This window comes from Mustela putorius, unplaced genomic scaffold, assembly GCF_011764305.1.
Source record: "Mustela putorius furo isolate JIRA1106 unplaced genomic scaffold, ASM1176430v1.1 tig00003834_pilon_pilon_pilon, whole genome shotgun sequence".
In the NCBI taxonomy this organism is placed as follows: Eukaryota; Metazoa; Chordata; class Mammalia; order Carnivora; family Mustelidae; genus Mustela; species Mustela putorius.
In genome coordinates this window covers 87,749,622-87,771,441 of record NW_025421987.1, presented here as the reverse complement: position 1 = coordinate 87,771,441, position 21,820 = coordinate 87,749,622, and the positions used below count along the sequence as shown (strand labels likewise).

Below are 21,820 nucleotides of genomic sequence, written 5' to 3'. Positions count from 1 at the left end.
TGTAGAAACAGATGAATTAGCAGACAAGAAAGAACTTTGGAAACTAAATGTAGCTCAAATATAAAAAATTATGAGAAATAATCATTAACATTTCTGAACATTTACTGTCTGAGACCACACTAAACTCTGATATAATTCTCTAATCTCTCCTTACAGAGTACTATTATTCTTGCCATTTAAGGGTGAGAAAATTGAAACACAGTGAGGTTAAAAATGTGGCCTAACCAATAAACAGCAACATCCCAGTAGCAACAAGCACAACTTGTGTTCATATTTTGGTTTCTAACACTGTTCTCCAATAAAAGGAACATTAAAGAAATGACTGATTCTAGGAGTAGGGTGGAAAATATACAAGATGATCCTGGAATGTCTTGTTCCAGAAAGTAAGGTAGTCACACACCATGATGGGGTATGCCAAAGGGACACAAGGAGCCAACTGAAAGAGCTCTGACAGCCAAAGCCAATTTGAGCACAACAATTTGAGCACAACAAAAGAAAATAGTATTGGATTATTAACCCAAAGTATAAAATGAATATTCTTGAGTATATACCGATATGAGTAAGTTATTGAATAAATAAGTAAATGGGGAAGAATAGATACATATCCCATGGAGAATGCTAAGTGATTTACGTAAATAATTTGCTTTAAAGGAGATGGAGCATGACTCTCCCTCCCTTAAAGGTGAGCTTCGAATGGTAAATGGAAAGTAAAGTAAATGGTATGGAAATTGGGGGGTGGGTGACAGAATAACTTTAGAGTGGAGAAACCTAACCAAAACACTACCCCAGCCAGGTGATCACAGTTGGTATCAACAGTGATAAGTCATATTGGTAGTATGTGACCTTCATATGCCATACTGAAGATAGCACTAACTCTGCGTTCTTCCTCCCTTCATTTTGTAACCTTGGCCTAATCAGGATAAACACATCAGAAAAATCCCCTGTGAGGAATAGTCTACAAAATACTTGACCAATACTCCTCAGAATTGTTAAGGTCACCAAAGCTAAAAAAAAAAAGTAGGAGAAGCTGTCCCACAAGAGAAGCCTATAATGGGCTGAATTGTATCCTTGAGAAAGATGTTAAGTTCCCATCCTCAGGACCTCCAAATGTGACCTTATTTGGAAATAGGGTCCTTGCAGATATAACTAGTTAAAACAAGGTCATACTGGATTATGGTGGGCCGTTCACCCAATATGATGGGTGACCTTCTAGAAGAGCACATGAGAAACAGACACAGACTCAGGAAGGAGAACACCTTGTGAGGACAGAGGCAGGTAGAGGCCCTACAACTAACCCAAGGAAGGCCAAGTTGCCAGCAACCTCACATACTGGGAATAGTCCAGGAAAGATCCCCCCACCCACCCACCCCGCCCACTCAGCCCTCCGCCCCTGCCACGTTTCAGAGGGAGCACGGCCCTGCCAGTGCTTTGAGTTCAGACCTCGAGCTTCCAGAACCATGAAAGACTAGATTTCTGTTGTTCTGAGCCATCCAGCTTGGGATGCTTTGTCATGGCAGCTCTAGGGAACTAAAATGGAGCCTAAAGAGACTTGACAACTAAATGGGACATGGGATCCTAGATGGCATTCTAGAACAGAGAAGGGATCTTAGGTGAAAATGAAAGCAATCTAAATAAAGATGGACTTCTGTTAAGAAGAATGTATTGACAGGACGCCTGGGTGGCTCAGTTAGTTGAGTGTCTGTCTGCCTTTGGCACAGGTCATGATCTCGGGGTCTGGGGATTGAGCCCCACATAGGGCTCCTTGCTTAGAGGGGAGCCTGGTTCTCCTTCTGCCCTTCCCCCTGTGTGTGTTCTTCCTCTCTCTCTGTCAAATAAATAAATAAAATCTTAAGAAGAAGAAGAAGAAGAATGCTTTGACACTGGTTTATTAATTATGACAACTAAACCACACTAACGTAAGATGTTAATAGTAGGGGAAACTGGGAAAAGCTTTATGAGAACTTTCTGTACCATCTCTACAAATTTTCTGTGAATATAAAAGTATTTGAAAATTAAAAGTTTATATTTTAAAAATGTGACCCATGTTCTCTGTCACGAGATGGGGACACTGATTTGAAACCAGTTCTCATGGACTCTGGGGTCCCAGCTCTTACTCCACTGGTTTGACACCAGTGGTTCACAAAGGAGGTTGCATGCAGGAGGCACCAGAAATACCAGAGTCTGGGTCCCCCTCCCCCAGAGATTCAGGTGGAACCAGTATGAAGTAAGTCCTGAGCATTGACAGGTGGGATTAGTAGCTACCCAGGTAACTCTAATGTGCATCCAGTTTGAGAATCACACTTCTAGGCGATCCTGCCCATATGAGACCTCTGCAGAATTTTGGGAGCCTCTATTTTCCCAGCTTGGATCTTTGACTTAGGCCACACAGCTGGTGGGAAGCAGAGGTGAAGTAGGCACCCTGCTCCTCTAGCACATAATCCAGAACTTTCTGTGACTCTTGGCCACAAATGCATCACTATAAATAACATCTCTGCAAGAGTGTTTTCTTGGATAATCTTTTTTACTTTGCAATCGTAAACTGAAGAAGCGGAAAGCATTCTAGGCATGGGGAAACAGCATATGCACAAGCAAGTGTATGAAAGAGCAGTGGGTGTTTGGGGGAAACTGAGTGACTTGTGTCCCTGGAGAGCCAGATAAATTGGGAGAAAAGAGAACATCAGGAAGATCTGAAGTGCAGGCCTTGGATGCTCACTTGGTTTCAGGAATGGGAAGACATTTGAGTTTTTTGAACCAAGGAGAGATGTGATCACTTGACCTTTCAAATGACCCCTGAACACAGAAAAGAAACTGCGGGAAAACACAGTGAAGGTAAGGGAGTCAACATGCCTTCCAGATATCAGGCAAGAGACCCGCTGGCCCTGAATGAGGGCAGGCCTGTGGGGAGGGCAGGAATCTGTTTTTCCGTGCCTGGGAAACTAGGGCTGAGCCTCAAGGAGACGCTGTTAAGAGACTTCTAGCTTCTGTTAGCACTTTGAGGTGAATTAGCAGAGAAGCAGAGAGGAAACAGGGCACAGTCCCAAACCCAAGGGTGGTAATGGTTTTCCAGGCCCCTGATCTTTCTGTGAGCTGCAGGCATCCGTGCTTATCTCCAGAAAGGAAACCCCGGCATTCCCTAAATTTGAGGGAAGGACACAAACATGATTGCAAAGGGCTTCTGCAACCGTCTCCAGCATCTGGTATATGTTGGCTTTTTTTTTTTTTTTTTTTTTTGACAAAGTTAAGAAAAATAATTTGGATGCAGAAACCCAGGCTCAATTCCCAGCAATGAGCTTCTGATGACAGGAAAAAGAGCCCAGACCCTTTCGACACCTAAGCAGATCACAAAGACTCCAAAGGAGTCCCCTCTGAGGAATGGGCTACTAGGACAAGACAGTTTTATGACAAGGGAAGGTGTGTCAAGCCCAGATGGTACCTGGGGGAAGCATGGTGAATGAACAGATCGGCGTGGGTGGGGAAACATAACCCCACCAACATCAGTCAGTCCCAGGGGAGGTCTCTGCAAATTTACAGGTTAAGACCCCAATCCTTACCATAGGCCAGAAGCAGACAGACCAAGCCCTGGGAATCTGGGAGGCACAGAGTAGATGTGGTCCAGGCCCAAGATGCTGACCTATTTTGAAAGAGAAGATCTTCATCTCCCCTAGAGCTGTTTATCCTGTGACATTATTCCATTTTGCCCATTTCCTGACACTATCTTGGCTTATTTCATGCATGCCTATTGAAATGCTCACTCATGGCCCAGGCCTGCCAACGAGATCCCAGACAACAGAATTCTTCATTTAAACAACTCCGACAACATCTCCCTTTGGTCTGAGTCTGTGTGTCCAATGCCCAAATCCATACTGGCAGTCTAGGCCTCCCACAAAGCCTTTTAGTTTTAGCTCATTTTAAAATTATGAAATACTTCAAACACACTGAGAAAAACAGAAACAAAAATCCACGTCCTGCTCAGACTTGATGAAGTGACATTTCCTGGACGAGGAAGGGGCAGGACTCCAGCCAGGGAGTAAGCCGGCACCATGACAGGGAAGGTGCTTTGGGCCACGGAAAGAGCTCTGAACCCTGACCCCGGAGACCCAGCTTTCAGGCCAAGCTCTGCTGCTGCACGGCTCTGGAAACACAAACACGTCATGTTCTCTGTGCCTCAGCTTCCACAGCCCCTGGGGGGGATGCTCCTTCTTTTCCACCTGTCTACATGGAGAACCCCAGGCTCAGTCTGTGGCCTCTTTTCAATCTACCCTCCCTCCCTGAGTCCCCTCAGCTAATCTCATGTCATCTAATAACACCTAAATGCTGATCGTTCCAATTTTATCTCTAGCTTGGGCCTTTCCTCTGAACTGCAGTCATGAACACTCCCCTGCCACCTTACATTTCTCACGTTTAATGCCTCGCATTAAGTCGTCTAACAGAATGTCTATGATGCATCTCGACCTTCACACGTCCAAAACCCAGCTCGTGACATCGCCCCCAGATCTATTCCTCACGCAGCCTTCCTCATCTCCACAAGTGGTAGCTCTGTTCTCCCGGTTGCCCTGGCCAAAAACCTTCGGCCCTCTTTGGCTCCTCTTTCTCTCAGACCCCATGTCTAAGACATCAGCAAATCCTCTCCGCTACCTTCAAAATACACCCAGACCCAATCCCAGTTGTCACTCTTTGCTGTACAAATGAGGAAACAGAGACCCCGGAGAGGAGAAAGAGAAGTCACCCGAGGTCAGCTGCCAAGATGCCCGGATAACATCTAACCCAGAGCTGGGACCCACATTGCTCAGACGCCAGGCACAACCCCCACCCCCACCCACCCTCACAAGCTTCGTCAGGAGATAGTCACACAGCAGGGAGATTTCATTTCCCTGACGCATGTGGCAGTATCCACACAGGGCCAAAAATGATTCCAGAGGAATTTCCTTAGTGGGGAGTCCTATAGAGAACCAGAATGGGACTTGGAATCCAGCTTAATTCCTTCTGGGGTATTTCAGCCAGTGGAAATGGATCCCAGAAATCACTGGTATTTCTGTTTGGGGTGATTTTTATTTATTTTTTTATTTTTTACTTATTTTTTTTAAGATTTTATTTATTTATTTGACAAAGGGAGAGAGAGATCACAAGTAGGCAGAGAGGCAGGCGGGCGGGGATCGGGGGGCAGGGGCGGAGCAGGCTCCCTCCTGAGCAGAGAGCCCGATGCAAAGTTCGATCCCAGGACCCTGAGATCATGACCTGAGCCGAAGGCAGAGGCTTAACCCACTGAGCCACCCAGGTGGCCCTGGAGTGACTTTGATATAGCTATCTTTGAAGAATGATGAGTGGCCAGCTACCATGCCACTGGAAAAATTAAGTCACTGCTTTGAAATAAATTTGAGGGGAAGAAAAGAAATGACTCTACACATATTAAATTAACACAAACCAGGTCTCAGCCATGGGCTGGGAGCTTAACCCTTACCTTCCTCCTCGATCTTTTTTTTTTTGTCCTACTAAAACATTTACCAACAGAGCTGCAGCACAGAGAGAAAGAGCCCCCTCAGGACTCAAAGGAGAGGCTCCCAGCTGAAAGGGAAAAGGGAGTAAGGAAGAGAACAGCCATAGGCTCTCTATCAGGCAATGTTACCAACAGTGCGTCATTTATTTCTTACCATAGCCCGGTAAGTCACAAGAATTATTCCCATTTTGATGAGAAGGAAAATGGGGCTCAAGGAGTTTAAGTGATTTGCCTAAGGCCATAGAGCTCATAAGAACCAAGACTCAGGGGTTTCTTAACCCTGAATTACATCATCTTCCTTTACTCTGTGCTATGTAATGCTGGTCAAGTTTCTTACTCTCTCTAGGCCTCTGTTCCTTACCTGTGACATAAAGGCCCTAGATCGAATCTGTCTTGTAGCTCTGCTGGTCTATGGATCACTATGTAGAAAATTGTTCTGACCCCCAAGAATTATTTTCCCATGGGGCTGGCCCTGTCCCGATGAGTCTGAGGGCAGTGATCAAGGCTGCACTGTCTGCGGACCCCACACAGAGGATTTCAGCTTCTGGAATCACAAGTCAGGGCCTGTAGGTCTGCTCCTGGTTTGCACAGCAAGATATCTTGCACTCAAAAGCTCCAGTGGGAGAGGGCTGGGGTCCTAAAATGTCTCCGAGACGTTTCCTTATAATGCCTACAGCACATCTAACAACTTCATCTTGGGGCATGGGGCAATGTGGGCAAAGGAAGAACTGCCCCAGAGAAGTCTTTGCTGGGATGAGGGTCAGACCAGTGAGCAAACCTACAGCCACCCCAGCTGCAGCAAGAATAAGAAAAATACGGGAGACAGAGGAGGCCTCCGGAGATTGTAGACACCTTCTTACAGCAGAGGAAGAGGCTTCATGCTTTAAGAAAGAGGTCTGAGCTAGAACTAGGTGAGGGTCAGACTCCTTGCTCTGCCACTAGCTGGCAAAGGGACACAAGATAAGTCACTTACACACTGAAGCCACATTTCAGGGAGGAGTAAAGCCATAGGAAAGAATGATATCAAAATTTGATAAGCATCTGGCAAGGGTGACAGAGCTCAATAATGGAGATTCTCAGAGCAGGACAAAGCCACTGTAGCAGGGGAACAAGAAGGAACTGGGAGTTCTGAGGGAGAGTCGAGTCCCCGGGACAGGGAGTAGGGAGTAGGAGGGAAGCAGAGTCCTAGCCCTAGAGAATCCAAGGCAGGTCATCAAGGATGACCTCCAGGCTCAATACAGTTAGAGTAGGTGCAGAAGGAAGCCTGTTCCTCAGTGGGAAAGATTAGACCAGGCAGCACAGGCGGGTCACCCAGAAGTCTTATTCTAATTCAAATGCTCAGGCCTCATGCCCAGGAATTCTGATTCTCTTGGTCTGAGGTAGAGGTAGGCACTGTTATTTCTTCAAAAGCTCCCCAGCATTTCCAAATCTCAGCCAGGGCTGAGAACTCCTGCAATAAGCAGCGATCCCTGAGAGACAGAGCCTGCCCACTTAGTGCCCACTGGATCCCAGCACCCAAATCAGGGCTTGCCAGACAGAAGGTGTTGTTCAGGACATGTGGATAAAGGGATAGATAAAGGGATGACCACTGCATGAATCACCAGCCAGGTATCAGAATTTCATGAGGGCAAAGGTAAGACTGGCCTCAGGCTGAGTCCCCCAGATGACTGACTAAGGGCTGCCCACATCCTTCCTGGGCATGGACATGATTGGCCCCGACCTTGAAACTGGAGCTAGATAAAGCCTTATGTGAGATCCCCAGAAAGGGGAGATGGGGAGTGGAGATGGGGGGGACCCAACAGCCCATTACATTTTTTAGGGACACTGTGGTGAATCTCAGGCACACATTAATGACTGCTAGACCTGACTGAAGATATCCCGTCTTTATTAAAGTATCCCATCTTTGTATATGTGACCCTCCCCCCTCCACCACTACAGATGGTGGTAGTTTTCCACTAAAAAGGGGAGGAGTCAAAAGGGAGGAGGAGAAGGAGAAGTGGGAGGAGTCAAGTTATTAACAGAGGTGAGGTGAATGAGGACCCTTGAAAGTACAAGGTGGTATCCCTCCTCCTGCCTTCCGTTTCCCTCCATGCCCAACCCATACTCCTACCATCAAAAAGTCTTTCCTCCTACCCCGAACCAGACCACATGCCATTTTAAAGTGATGTAAGTTTCTCCTACATATCTATGCACTTCTCTATGGGCAAAGCACTTCCCATCTTTAATGCTCTCTCTCTTGATAACGACACCCATCCCTGTGGTTCTAGGAGGACAGCAGATGGTTGGTGAGAGGACTGATGCATGGCCAATGTGGGAAAGCCTCTCAAGTAGGGTTTCAGCAAGAAGCCCAGGAGGCCAGGCCCCTGCCCCTGCGTTGTGACCATCAGAACTGCTAAGAATCAGGCAGACTGGGTCCCTGAACTCTGCAGATTTGTCATTATAATGGAAAGTCGTATATTGGCTTTGTAGAGATTTTGTGCTTTGCATCTAACACTCTCCCTTCTAAACCTCCCCTAAGTTCTCTGTCAGTTGATATGCATTAGGTGGGAAGCCTAGTTCTATGGGACTCGGCCCCAGGCAGGTCTCAGAATCCACCCTGAGAGGAGGAAAGCTGGAAGCTGGGGGATCTGGGGAACAGAAGCAAGGTACCCTGGGTACCCGGCACCAAAGGGACAGCCTAGTGCCCACCTGTCTTTCTTCAAAAGGAACCTCTGCTGTGTGCATGGAGGCAGAGCTGTTCATGAGGCTTCTACACTAGGTCCAGGCTGATTTAATGCCGCAGTCCCAGATGTGGGAGCTAATAAGGGAGAAGAGTAGGGTATTAACAAAAAAGCAAGAACGAGCTCATCACTCCAGAAAGGCCTTTTGAGATCACCAAGTCCTGTCATTTTCAAGCTTTTTTGTTTTCTTTTAAAGCAGTTAAACCTATTCTCATCCACAACTCTTAAACAAAACTCCAAGACAGATCTGTTCTGATTAAGGCAAGAGGAGAACGTAGGAGCTGAGAATGAGCAGTTTGACCAGGATGGGAAATCTACTCCATCAGCCTAACTTCCAAATCCAAAAGTCCCTGGGGGACCTATGCAGAACTTTGGGGCCCTGTGTTTCACTTTGAAAAACCAACGATCCAGGCCAAAGCTTACTTTTATAGATGGTAAAGACGAGCGATTTGTCCAGGGTCCCCATGCAGTCAGCAGCGGTACCAGCCCTAGAATTTAACCCCACTCCCAGCCCAGGTCGCTCTTTGACCCCCCCCCCCTCCAGCTGGCTGGCCCCCACAGGCCTTGGGCCCCCCGAGCCCATGGGGGAATCAGACAGAGCTGCGGAAGGAGAACTGCAGGTAGATGATCAGCAGCAAGACTGTGGCCCAAAACAAGCACCAGGGGATGGAGCAGAAGTTGCAGCCAGAACCCTCCTCGGCCTGGGGCTTGGTGGGGCTGGGCGCCCGGGAGAATGTGTAGGTGGTCGCCTCCTCCTCCAGCAGCTTCTCGCTGGGCTTCCAATGCACGATGCCCTCCTGGCAGGCCTCGCAGAACTCGCCGCGGTGCCGCCGGGTGTCCTGGCGGCTGGCCACGTGGATGCGGTACTGGCCGCCACGCTCCCCGTAGCACTGCTCGCGCAGGCTGGTGATGAGGTTGTCCACCAGGCTCTCGATGTTCTCCTCCAGCATGCTCGACTCGTCCAGCCGCGCGGTTCCGCACTCATAGCACAGCTGCTTGAAGACGCGCATGCGCACCGAGCCCGCCCGCTGGGCGCGGTCCAGGTACATGTGGAAGAGGATGACCACGTGGGGCGACTGCCAGGTGTGCCAGCACCAGGAACAGTGGAACCTGCGGGGAGGGGGTTGAAGTAAGAGGAGAAGACCGAATCGAGATGGTGGAAACAGACCCCAGAAGGCAGTGTGTTTACAGGCGTCATTAGCTTTCCCGGGGCATCTGCCCAGTCTGTCCCTTCGAGGGTGCCCTTAGGACCAGAGCGGGCTCGTCAATATGCACCTGGCATCCTCCTCACCTGTGCTCTGCACAGGCCTCAGCTTCCTCCAATCCAATGCCTTCAGGCCCTGCCCTTGGGGCTTCGGCTCTGGGCATATTTCCTTACCTACAAAATGTTCCTGGTGCTCGGGATGAGTCCTTCCTGCTCAGACCTCCTTGAAGTCTCCTAGCCAGGATGATCCCAACATTTGGGAAAGGCGCAATCTACCTCACATTCTACCTGTAATACTGACTGTGAATAGGATAGACCCAAATCAGGAGAAAAATGACACCATCACTACTTCTCAGACTCCAAATCAGTGCCTGGGTTAATGCATCCCAAGGCCTAGAATTGGAGAGGGTCTCTGCCCAGAGCGAGGTGACTGAGGCCAGCTGGTGATCACAAGTCACCGACCAAGGTTGGAGATGCTACAAACCTTCCAGGTCTCCAAGAAGCTCCTGGGCCCTGCCAGCAAATGTCCAGCTCTTGGTCCCCCTCTAAGACAGGTAACCTCTAAGAGGTTAGGAGTCTCATATTCTCATTGTCTTCTCTTTTACTTGCATCCTTTGGGGACTATTTTCTCTCTCAGAGACTGGACTATAAAACTAGGATTGGAAAATGTCAGAACTGGAGGAATCTTCAGAGTCACCTTATTAACCTTTTGTTTCACTCTCAGGCATAAAGAATTAGAAAATGATCCACATACACACAGCTAGAATTCAGAGCCAGTACCCAGCACAAAACTGGTGTCCAATAGATGTTGAATTGACTTGAATGCACAGTACCAGGGAAGGAAGGAAGGCCTTGCTCCTGACCCCCACACTGCACCACAGAGCCTCCCCATCTTCTGTCCCCAAAGGAAGACTTTACATAACAGACCCATGGACAAGAGTGCTAGAAAGTCATCTCAGATATTATTGTACATCCCAAATCACTGAGAGACCTTGTTGAAATGATTCAATAGGTCTAGAATGGGGCTGGAGATTCTGCATCTTTCACAAGTTCTAGGTGATGCTGAAGCTACAGGTCCATGCTCCACAAGGCAAGGATCCAGACTAAGCCCTCCTTTTGCAAACGGGGAAGGTGAGGTCCAAGAAGGAAACTGAATCACTCAAGGGCCGTGGAGCTAATAGTAGAGCCAGTTTCTAGCCCACATCATGTGTTCAGTATTTTGTATTGAGTCAGGCTGAATTAAAGAGATTGAAATCAAACTGTCCCAGGACCAGAGCACAGAACTTGATCCCTAGAGACCTTGAGCCTCTTTCTCTTGGTTTTCAACCATTTTACATTATTAAAATCTGAAAAGATGTAAAATGTCAGAGTTTACAGCTAATAAGTATATCCCACCTCTTTGAAACTACGATTCAGAGAGGGCAAGTTACACAGGAGTTCAGTGGAAGAGCTGGAATCAAACTCTGTCCCACCTCTCAGGTAGAGACTCTTTCTCTGCTTCCCAGTCTACACAGGCCAACAGTGAGACTGATCCTAAGTACCTGAGTCCTCCCTATCAGTCTGTTCTTGGAAGATGCCCCAGGGCTGCCAGCAGGGCGTCTACTTTCTGGGCTGCTCACCTGCCCGAGGCATGCAATTCCAGGTACTGCTTCCAGCCCGGGGCTAGCACGTTGTGCTTGAGGTTGGGATCTATGATGAGGTCCCAGCTGTCGGCTGGCTTGGCCTCCTCCATCTTCTCATAGAAGACCTTCTTCCATTCACCTGTGGTCACGCTTTTACACATGGTCTCGTCAGTGGGGAGGGAGGGCAAGCTCCACTTGAGCGAGAACACAGGGAAAGAAGGCAGGCGCAGGGCAGGGCAGCGCAGTCTCCACGGTCTAAAAATCCTCATCGACAGGACCAGGAGGAAGCAGGACCCAGCTCCCTCCTTTGTCCGCAGTGGAACCTGTTTCCACAGCAACCAGGCAGGGCGCCAAGAGACAGAGCAGTGGGGAGGAGGGCGTCTCCAAAGCGGTGTTTTGGGGCCCTTCACTGAGACTGTGGAGGCAGGGTTTGTGGCTTAGGGACCTGAGACAGGTAGGGGGGCTTGAGAAAAGGCTGAGGGAGCTTTAGACCATCTCACTCTGGCCTGTGAAGGGCGCACAGAGGGAGGACCTGGGAGCTGGCTGGGCTTCACCTTGCTACCCCTGGAGGCATCATCAGCATCTGGTTGCTATGGTAACCATGATGCCTTAGGGAGCCAAAGAGGCATAAGGGATGGGAAGATGTGGACCTGTTAATAGATGCAGCAATAATAATAAACTCTCTGCACTCCCACCATTTGTGACTGGCACCAAGCCATTTACAAAACCTACTGGAAGTCTCTTGACCCATGACTATTATCGTCACTATACGGATCAGGAGATTGGGACTCATCTAGTTTATACATCAACTGAGCCACCCAGGCGTTCCTGTTGGTTTTTTTGTTTGTTTGTTTTATTTTTTATTTTTTGTGTGTGTGTAGACAGTCTTTATTGGCAGAACAGTGTGCAGAACAGTGACAAATCCAGAGGGATGGGAAAGGAAGTGGGGCATGTTTCCCTTCCTCCAAGTAAAGAGCCTGTAATCAGGCCGGTGTGGTGGGAGTCCTTGACTGTCCACTTTGGGCCCAGAACCCTTCGAAGAACAAGCTCCTAGGTGGAGGGATCCTCACAACACAGCAGAAGGGAGCAACACCCCCAGAAGGGGCATGGGCATGTCCCACCCCTGGAAATTTGGCTCCTGCTCACTCACACACCTTGACAGTTTGGGGTAGGGATGTTTGTGAACTGGGCTAAACCTATCCCTCTGCAAACCCAGGTAGCTACCTCCTGCCTCAGTTTCCCTCCCCCCAGTGATTAGTCAGGTTGGATTGCCAGACCCTGTCAAGAGTATGGCCCAACCCAGAGTGAGTGGGTAGCAGAGCTCATATCTGATTCCAAGCTACTGAGCACACAATAAATTCAATAAATTATCCACTTCAAACATACCTATGTACCAGCCTCTATGTCAAGTGGTTGTAAGGGGGTAGGGACCCAATAATGCAATGGGATCTGTAGCCCAGAATGCAATGGGATCTGTGCTTTGACAGCCTTGTACTAGAGCACCACCTGTGCACAAAGAAGGGAGCCATTGCATCAGCCTGGCAGAAGCAGAAACGATTATTTGCAACATGATTATAGAAGAGGAGGCCAGTATCCATGGGGAAAACAGACTTTATTCTAGGTGCCGGTTCTGCTTTTTAATAAATTATTTTTCCTTTATGAAAGTCATACAGGTTTGGAGATCCAGGGTGGCTCAGTGAATCAAGTGTCCACCCTGGGCTCAGGTCATGATCCCAGGGTCCTGGGATGGAGCCCTGCATCAGACTCCCTGCTCAATGAAGAGCCAGCTTCTCCCTCTCCTTCTGCCCCTCCCCTCACTCATGCTCTCTCTTGCTACCTCTCTCTCTCTCTCAAAAAGGTAAATAAAATCTTCAAAAAGAAGTCATATTTAGAAAAACTGAACAATACAGTTAAAATAAAGCAAAAGTATTACTCTTCCTAGTACCATGTTCAAAACAATCACTGTTAATATTATGATATACACACCCTGACTGCCAGTTATCTGTACATGTGTGTATATGTATATATACACATATATGTACATATATAATACATATACATACACATACATACATTCCCCACTGTGATTTGTCTTCTAAACAATAATATATCATGAATATATTTCTAAGAAATTAATATTATTCTATCTTATAGCCTGCCCATATTCTGTAATCTGGTTGGACATAATACATTTAGCTAATCCTCTATGTTGAGGTACTAAGATTTGCTTTCAGTCTTTTATAATTTCACTTTTTCTACCTATTTGTATAGGACCATGATGAAGCTCATGGTCCCGCACTCTAGGTGTCAGAGACGATGCCCCCTGCATTCTAGGAAACCACATCTCTTGACCCTGTCCCTGCAGAAGCTTGTTGCAGCTAGAAGAACCCGAGTGAGCTTTTCAAACACTGTGACTTGCGGGCAGCCTGCTGATCCTGAAGTTTACAGACAAAAAAGCAAGCCTAAATCTCCCATCTGGAACCGGAGACCATCTTCGAAGTACTCCTGCTTCTGCATGAATGCTTGGTGCCTTCATTTTACTTTATTTTAGCCTCAGTTTATTCATCTTGACAATGGGATGATAAGGAAGCAGTATCTGTAGTGATTAAATGCAAGGGCTCTGAAATCACTTGCTTAGGTTTTTGTTCTTGTTTATTTGTTTTTGTAATCCTTTCATATTCTCATGGGTAGCTATTCCTATATATCTAATGTGTATCATTTCATTTTGGCAAAACATTGTTAGTATTTTATGTGAATATATTTTTAACGTGCATAGAAGCAGCAATTGCCATATAGCACTTACTACGTATCAGGCAGTGTCCAAAGTGCTTTATACATACTAATTATTATAATATATAATAGTATACATATTATATATACAATTATACATATTAATTTGTATTAATTATGTATTATTATAATTGTATGATTATTGTTGTTATTTTAATTATACACATTAATTTATTTTATCCTAATAACAACCTCTATAGGTAGGTAACAGCAGCCCCAGCTCCATTTTGCAGATATGTAAGCTAAAGCAGAGAGGTTAGATAACAAAATTCAACTAATAATTAGTGGAACTGGGATTTGAGCCCATATGAAGATCACCAAAGCCCCAGCTTTCATCAGCTTTGCCCAGCATGGAATCTAGAACAAGGTATTTCCTAAATAAATGTGTCTTTCTACCCTTTCATCACTCAATATAGCCATTCCAGACTCTGAGAATTGGAATTCATATCCTTCCAGTAAATGGTTCCTGGGGCCCTCCTGAGGCCACAACCCCGGAAGAGGAGTGAGGTGTATTTGACTTGCAAATCTCCCTATTACTATTGAAGGAGCCATTCTGCAGGTGCCCACGGACCCCTGATCCCCAGTGTAAATATTTTGAGGCTGGAAGAGAAATTCATCTTGAAATCATACCAAAGAACATACAGTGCACAGAGCCATCTGTGGGTGCACAATTCCTGTGAAGTCATGATCGTTGGATGACAGGCACCACGTTCCATGGAAAGAGCAATGAACTGGAAGTAGGGAGTTAGAAATGTGTAACCCAGCTCTGCTCGTGGCTGGCTTTGTTTCCTTGGAAAAGTCACTTCTCTTGGCCTCAGTTTGTCCATTTGTTCAATGGAGTCCACGGCAACACTAAAGTCCCCTGTGACTATAGCCATTTATGGTTCCAGTGAGTTTTATACTCACTGTGGGTAGAGCCGAGTCAGGGTCTGTCTCCTTCGGGGCCGCTGCACCACCGAAGGGCTCTGGGGAGGTCTCACTTTGCTAGTTTTGTACTGGACTGAAAGAAGGGTAGAAATTAAATCAGAGCCACTGAATATGAACACTGGAAAGGATTTTTAAGCTTATTAAACTTTATCCTTCAAGTCAGTATTCTTGCCTCTGAATTAAGGCAACTGATGCCTGGAGAAGTCAATGGGCTTTACCAGCCTCCGAGGTGTGTTGGGAGCTATCTCAGAAAGGATGTGGAGCTGAAAATAGCATCTAAACCTTGCCCTGGAGCCAAAGCATATCACCCAATACCAGGAATGAATTCTTTATTAGTATTTTGCAGTTGTTGCTACAATAAACATTATGATGAAAAACAAGAACAGAGAAGGTAAGAATTACCAGAGTTGGGTGTGTGTGTGTGTGTGTGTGTGTGTGTAACCAGCTGATGCAATCCCCATTGGCACAATTTAAGTTTAATTTAGAACTTGAGCTTGCTATGCAGAGGCCAGTGTGATATACCCTTCTGTATAGCAGAATGTTTTCTGTAATAAAATATTATTTCTACCAAGACAAACAGCCCTATGACATTCCAACTTATCTTTATCAAGTGACCTCGCGGGGAGGTCTCCCTGCAAAGCAGGTGTGAGGTCTCTCTGCCTCCAGGCTGTCTGGGGCACCAGCAGCAGAAGCAATTCCGGATTTCTTGGTTTCCAGGAGCAATGTCCCTGCTCAAGAAGCCTGACAAGCCCCACCAGAAGGGAGACATCTTTCACACCTGGTAGAAAGGCAAGAGGCTTAAGGCCCCTTATCTGAGATCCCATGGAGAACAGGTGCAGAAGGCCCAAGGACCTAAACACTATGGCCCAGAACTGGCCGAGTGTGCACCAGAGTGATCTCATGGGTCATAGTGACCCACACTTCCTCTTATCATGGCAGCCACCCATGCCTGGCTAGTCTTAGGGCTTTGGCATCCATAGCCCTTTCAGTTGAGGGTAAACCTTCACTATTTCCTGGAGACTCTTCACCATTCTTTGGCTGAATTGCAGTTCAGGCATCTGGGACCCATGCTTCTGGAAGCAACTAGCCTCTGGTGCCACACAACTCTGCACATAGATCTACATCTATCTTAGCTGGAAATAGGATACTCAGTGCATATCTACATATAGAAACTCTCAGAAACTACCAGAGAGAAATAGTGTTAGCAAGAACTGTGTAGAAAGAACTGTGTAGAACAAGAAAGAGAAATGTTAGGTCTGCATTCTTTCACTGACTTGTTATGGGACTCAGCCATTCTGGTCTCAGATTTCTGTGTTCCTAAAGTTGGTAGAATTATACACATGTCTGAAGTTTTCTCTCTGCCCTAATAGTCTGTGGGCTCACAATTATGGATACACCTATATCTATGGCAAAGGGAGGATTTCCCTCTCCAAAACCTCCCTGGAGCCTCAGAAACATATTCAAGGAGCACGTCTCTGTTTTCCCAGTGAAGACAGAATTGCAACGCCTATAATTTTTCCTTACTAAAGATTTTCTGAATAAATAAATAAGGAATGATGATTATCTAGAATCCTTCTCAAGTTTTTTAAATGACCAGAGCTATAAAATAACCACCCTGAATCCAGACAGCTCTAGGTTATATCTTTGCCTGGCAATGTGTCTTTCAAGTTTTTTCTGGCTCCAAGTAAACTCAGCAGGGCCGACAAAAGAAAGAGGCATAAATGTGGAAACCCACCCCTGCTTTCACACTTTAAGGCCACCCCACTGCGCTAATTGCTTAGCATGGCACTCAAAGTTCCACATGATCTGGTCTCAATCTAAGTCACGAAGCATAGTTCCTACCACCTTACCTATTCTCAACCCACCTGACTGAGGCTTCCTCTCTTCTCCCAGAATAGACTCTGGAATCCCACCTCTTCCTTTGTTCCTGATACCTCTTCCACTGGAAATGACTTAATCCTGTCTTGATAGGGCACCATGTTACCCAGCTTTGTATGCTTACTCTCCTCTACTGGAGCCCAGGCAGGGAGTCCCTAGGTTCTCTATAGCCACCCACATTTCTGTACCACAGCATTTGAAAGGATTGTTGGCATTTGCTGAGCCCCTACAATAGGCAAAGAGAGCACCTTCCTAAAGGCTTACATTTTATCCTCACATCAACCTTATAAAGTTGGCTTTTGTTTTGCTGCTCTTTATGGGTGAGTCAAATAGGCCTTGAAATGGTTCGGCAACTTGCCCGAGGTAACTTGGCCAGCTGGTGGTAAAGGAGGGATTTGAACCTGGGCAGTCTGATGGCAGTGCCTGCTCTCTTAACCACTGTAATGTAATAGTAAGTCATGTAATAGTAAATGTTGAATAAATGTTCATCATTATTATATCATCTCAGAGTTGACATAGGCTTTGAGGATCATCCCGATCACCTGTGAATCCCAAAGGAAGACTCTTCCCCCAACCTTGCCTGCATTTACAGCTTCTGCTTAAATTCCTTCTCCTACAGTCACTGACTACTTCCTGACCTGCTTGATTTTGACAAAGCCGTATCTTTCATTAAACTCATGGTTTCAGTGAGGTGAGCCATCTGTTTCCTGTTTCATCCATACAGTGACCTTGGGTTTGCCTTCTGGATCCACATTAACTTGGTGCTACACACCCCCCACCTCCCCACCCCTGCCCACGGACCCACTTCATGGCACTGTTTGGACACTTCAAGGCAGCAGCTATTACAATCCTTGGAGCTTTCCCAACCTCATCTCAAGGCTCAAGCCTCAGAAATGGTGTCATGACTAAAATTCCATTAAATACAGGGTGCTGAAGTTAGGGGTTCTCCAAGGAACACCTCCATATCTGTAGCTTCCTGCCATCTTTGAGGTATTAATTCATGAAAACATTTCTGGGGAAAGGCCCCTCGAGTTCCCTTCCACTCCGTTCTATCCCTTCTATGCTTTATCCCAAGGCTTTAAGAGATATTTACTTTGAGAAAGCAACACTTCTTCATGCACAGTAATCTGGGGCTTGAAGACCAGCACAGACTCTAAAGTGCAGCTGACTTTTGTCAACATGGATTCGAACTGCATGGGCCCATTTATATGCAAATTTTTTACAGTTTTATTTATTTGGGGAGACAGAGCACACACATGCACACTGAGTGGGAGGGGAAAGGTGGGGCAGAGGGAGAAGGAGAAAGAGAATCTTGAGCGGACTCCCCAGTGAGTGCTGAGCCTGATGCAGGGCTCCATCTCAGGACCCTGAGAGCATGACTTGAGGCGGAATCAAGAGTTGGACCCTTAAGTGAATGAGCCACCCAGGCACCCCACAAATTTTTTTGATAAGTTAAAATATACTATAAATGTATTCTTTCTTCCTTATGATTTTATTAAAACATTTTCTCTAGTTTATTATAAGAAATAGTATATAATACTTACATCATACAAAATATGTGTTAATTGACTATGTTATCAGTAATGGTTTGGTCAACAGTAGTTTATTAGTAGTTAAGTTTTGGGAGAGTCAAAGTTATACATGAATTTTGACTGGGCAAGGGTATCAGCACCCGTAACCCCCATGTTGTTCAAGGGCAAACTGTACTTCAAAATGACTCCCTCTGTCTACCTTCTTGCTATCCTATACCTCACATTTACCTATCAAATCTGGTGTCTCTTCCAGACTCAATTCTAAGCTATACCCCCTGCCTCCGCCCCCGGAGAGACTTCCCAAGTCTTCCTCTGAGGATGTCTCCCTTCTCAATCTTTTTCTTGATCCTTCATTATTTTGGTCTTTATTACTTTGTACCTTGTATGAAGAACAAATTCATGTCTGATAGTCTGTCTCATTCATCGCTGTGGCTAGAGAATGGAGTGTATTGGGTGAATGGTTCTAAAACACCCATTTTTTTTTTTTAAGTAGGCGCCACCCTAAGTGTAGAGCCCGGTGTGGGGTTTGAACTCAAGAGACTAAGATCTGAGCTGAGATCAAGAGTCAGACACTTAACCGACTGAGCCACCCTGGTGCCCCTAAAACACCCATATTATGTCCATCCCCAGATATGATTCCAAATTCCCACCTCAGATTCTCGGCTTTCTATAGATGCTCCCATCGCTCAGCTTGGAATATTAAAAATGTTGATGGTTCACTGGGAATTGCCTCTCCCAGTTGACTCCCCAAGGCGAATGACTGGCTGATTCAAGGATCCAAAGTCCTGCCCCCTTGCCTGATTTGGGACAACTCTGAAAGGTTATCTCAGTTCCTGAGCTCCCTTTAGGATCAGCTGAACCTCATTTGCAATCATATGGTGGGACAGTATCTTGTCTATCCAATCTTGCCTTCCTCACCTCCCTATAGACCTAGTCCCAAGAGCACTTCCCAATACACTCTGCATGCAACTCTCTCTCTCTGAGCCTGTTTCCAGGAAACTCAATCTGAGGCACCTTTAGACTCTATGCAGGGTCATTGCTGCCCCACACCTGGTGCATCTCGCCTTCTTTAACAAGCCTCAATAAGTAAACACGGATCCAAGGGAATCTGATGTAAGACCTGAAGTCAAATGCTGCAAGGAAAGGAGTTGCAGGAAGAGCTTCCCCCCACCCCAAAAGGCCCCAAGACTAATAGGATCTGGAACTTCAGACCCCAACAGTCCCTCCATGACATGGGATAGAGAGCAAGAGGAAGATTTAAAGATGTCCATCATGTCACCCTCAGCAGGAGCTACCTAAACGGAAAAGAATAAGGGGAAATAGGGAGAGTAAGATGTAAAGTGAGGGGGGGCAATCGGAGGGGAAGAAAGAGGACAGAGAGTGTGTAGAATAGTAGAACTGAGGAGAGAGGCAAGGGAGCCACAGGAAGAAAGAGTTGGAGAGAAAAGGAAAGAAGCAGATTCTTCTAAAACGGGCTTTTGATTGCTATTGTAACTTCTTCTAAATTTGTGCTAATTTTACATCTTTAGAATATTATATAGAAAGAATATTATAGAATGTCATTTTTTGTGCCTTGTTTTTATAGACCCATTAGGACTGGGCTTATATTTTCCTTTGCCTTAATTTGATATATTTTCCTGTTTGCTCAAATTTGACAGAAATCCATGAAGGTTCCAGACAGGTGGCCTGGATTTCCCTCATTCAGCCCACACCCTGGATAGAGGATATTATCCTGCAGACATGCATCAGAAGTGAATCCTTCACTTCTTCCACGGCTTCCTTGTGAAGACAAGATGACGTTGGACTACCTTACAATCATTCATTAAACAGAGCCACAGTAAAACAAAGCACAGTTGAAAAAGGCATTGAAACTTACTTCACATTTTTATTGACATCTTTCTAAGAGGAGCCAGATGGAGAATTACATTTTGTAACATGAAACAGAGTATCCTAAACTTCTTTGCTACCATCCACTTCCCACTTAATAACAGCTATTCCTCTAAAACCTTTTTCTTTCTTTTTCTTTCTCCCAAACCACACAGAACCCCATCCCTTGCTGGCTCTCCTAAGTACCCTCTACCCCCCAAACCTGTTGACTTACTAATTCTCCCCACCCTTTATTTCTGTTGCACAACTAAGGCAAAGGGTAGGAGAGAGGAGCAGGGCAGAGCTGTCTCAGGAAACCGAGCCCTCGAGAGCACTGCCTCCAGCCTCTGATTTTCTGTCTGGCTGATTTTATATCTTGTACCAGAAGAAATTAGCACAGACTCTTCTTTTATTTTCCTCCCACCTAGGGAACTGCCATGGCAGTGGACGTGGTGACTTAGAGATGGGACGTTTGCATGGCCTGGAGAGAGGAATTGGGTAGAGAAGTGTCAAATCCGCTCTCTCACATTATGACTCACTTTGAGGTAGTTTCACTGGTTGAAGTGAAAAGTTTGTCATTTTAAGCCCCTCCACATCTCATGTAATGGTAAATTTCCCAGACATTGGCAAATGGTGTGCATCACCTCCCTTAATTCCCAGTGCTGTGACAGTTCATGTGTTTTGGTAGGCAGTAGGGAGGTAGGACATCAGGGATGGGTAGACTGATGCTATCATAGACAGCCATATTTGACACGGGGCCTTTGTCTGGCAGCATGCAGGGTAGATTGAAGTGAGAAACAGTAGAGTGGCCATCAGAAGGTCAGGGCCACAGTCATTCTAGGTAGGACGCACAGGGATCACAGTGGTTAAGAGCATGCCCTTTGGAATCCAAGACAAGGCTGAAATCAAGGCCGCACCACTTAAGAGGAGTGTAACTTTGGAGCAGTTTGTATCCTCCAAAGCCTTGTTTCCTCATTTGACTGATTTGGGGCTGGGACGAGAGGAATAATGGCTGCTATCTTCCAGGCTACTGATGAGGGTGAATGAGATTAACACAGTAGACCCTTGAACGGTGCAGGGGTTACAAGGATCGATGCCTGTGTAGTCAAAAATCAATATATAACTTTGTGTGCGTGTGTGGTTTTAAATTTTTTTAATTTAATTTTAGTTTTTCAGTGTTCCAGGACACATATAACTCATATAACTTTTGACTCCACTAAAACTTAACTACTAACAGCCTACTATTGATTGGAAGGCTTACCGATAACATTAACAGTCAATTAACACATATTGGGTATGTGACACATATCCAGTATCCTGACAACAAAGTAAGTAGGAAAAAAGAAGATGTTATGAAGAAAACCATAACAAAGAGAAAATACATTTATAGGACTGTAGTGTATTTATTAGAAAAAAAAATCTGTGCTTAAGTGGACCCACACAGTTCAAACCTGTGATGTTCACAGGTCCACTGCATATGGAAGCTTTATATTTGCTTTTAAAACCTTGAACTGAAACCAGTGGTAGGTAGGAAAAGGGAGAGCTGTCTTCAGGGTAAATGCCAATATCAGCACAATAATCTGAATCTCAGCTTTGGGCAGAGAGAAAGCAGACTTGACCCAGGTTCCCAGAGGAAGGCAGACAAGCCGCAACAGGTCTGCGACGTCCCCCAGACTGCTGCAGATGAAAGTCTACATCCTCTCTGGGAGAAAGAATCCCGAATTCAGAGGGAAGCAGACTGAGGAGAAGATTGCAAAGCACAGCCTCGGGGAATGGGTTTTCAGTTG

General features: G+C 46.0%; 1 protein-coding gene across 1 annotated transcript; it reads right to left on the bottom strand.

Annotated features, from left to right (window-relative positions):
* Positions 1–5,359: 5,359 nt before the first annotated feature.
* Positions 5,360–11,435, bottom strand: RTP1 (receptor transporter protein 1). The gene is made up of 2 exons (XM_004745224.3): positions 11,038–11,435; positions 5,360–9,324 (listed from the first exon to the last, which is right to left on the bottom strand). Exons 1-2 carry the CDS (start codon positions 11,307–11,309, stop codon positions 8,805–8,807), a joined length of 792 nt encoding a protein of 263 aa, XP_004745281.1. The 5' UTR covers positions 11,310–11,435; the 3' UTR covers positions 5,360–8,804.
* Between the last annotated feature and the right edge of the window lie 10,385 nt (positions 11,436–21,820).

Coding starts and splice junctions, on each gene's coding strand:
- RTP1 (XM_004745224.3), bottom strand. CDS start 11,309: ATGAGGATTTTTAGACCGTGGAGACTGCGCTGCCCTGCCCTGCGCCTG. Junction 9,325..11,037: donor GAATTGCATGCCTCGGGCAG/GTGAGCAGCCCA, acceptor CCCTCCCCGCAG/GTTCCACTGTTCCTGGTGCT.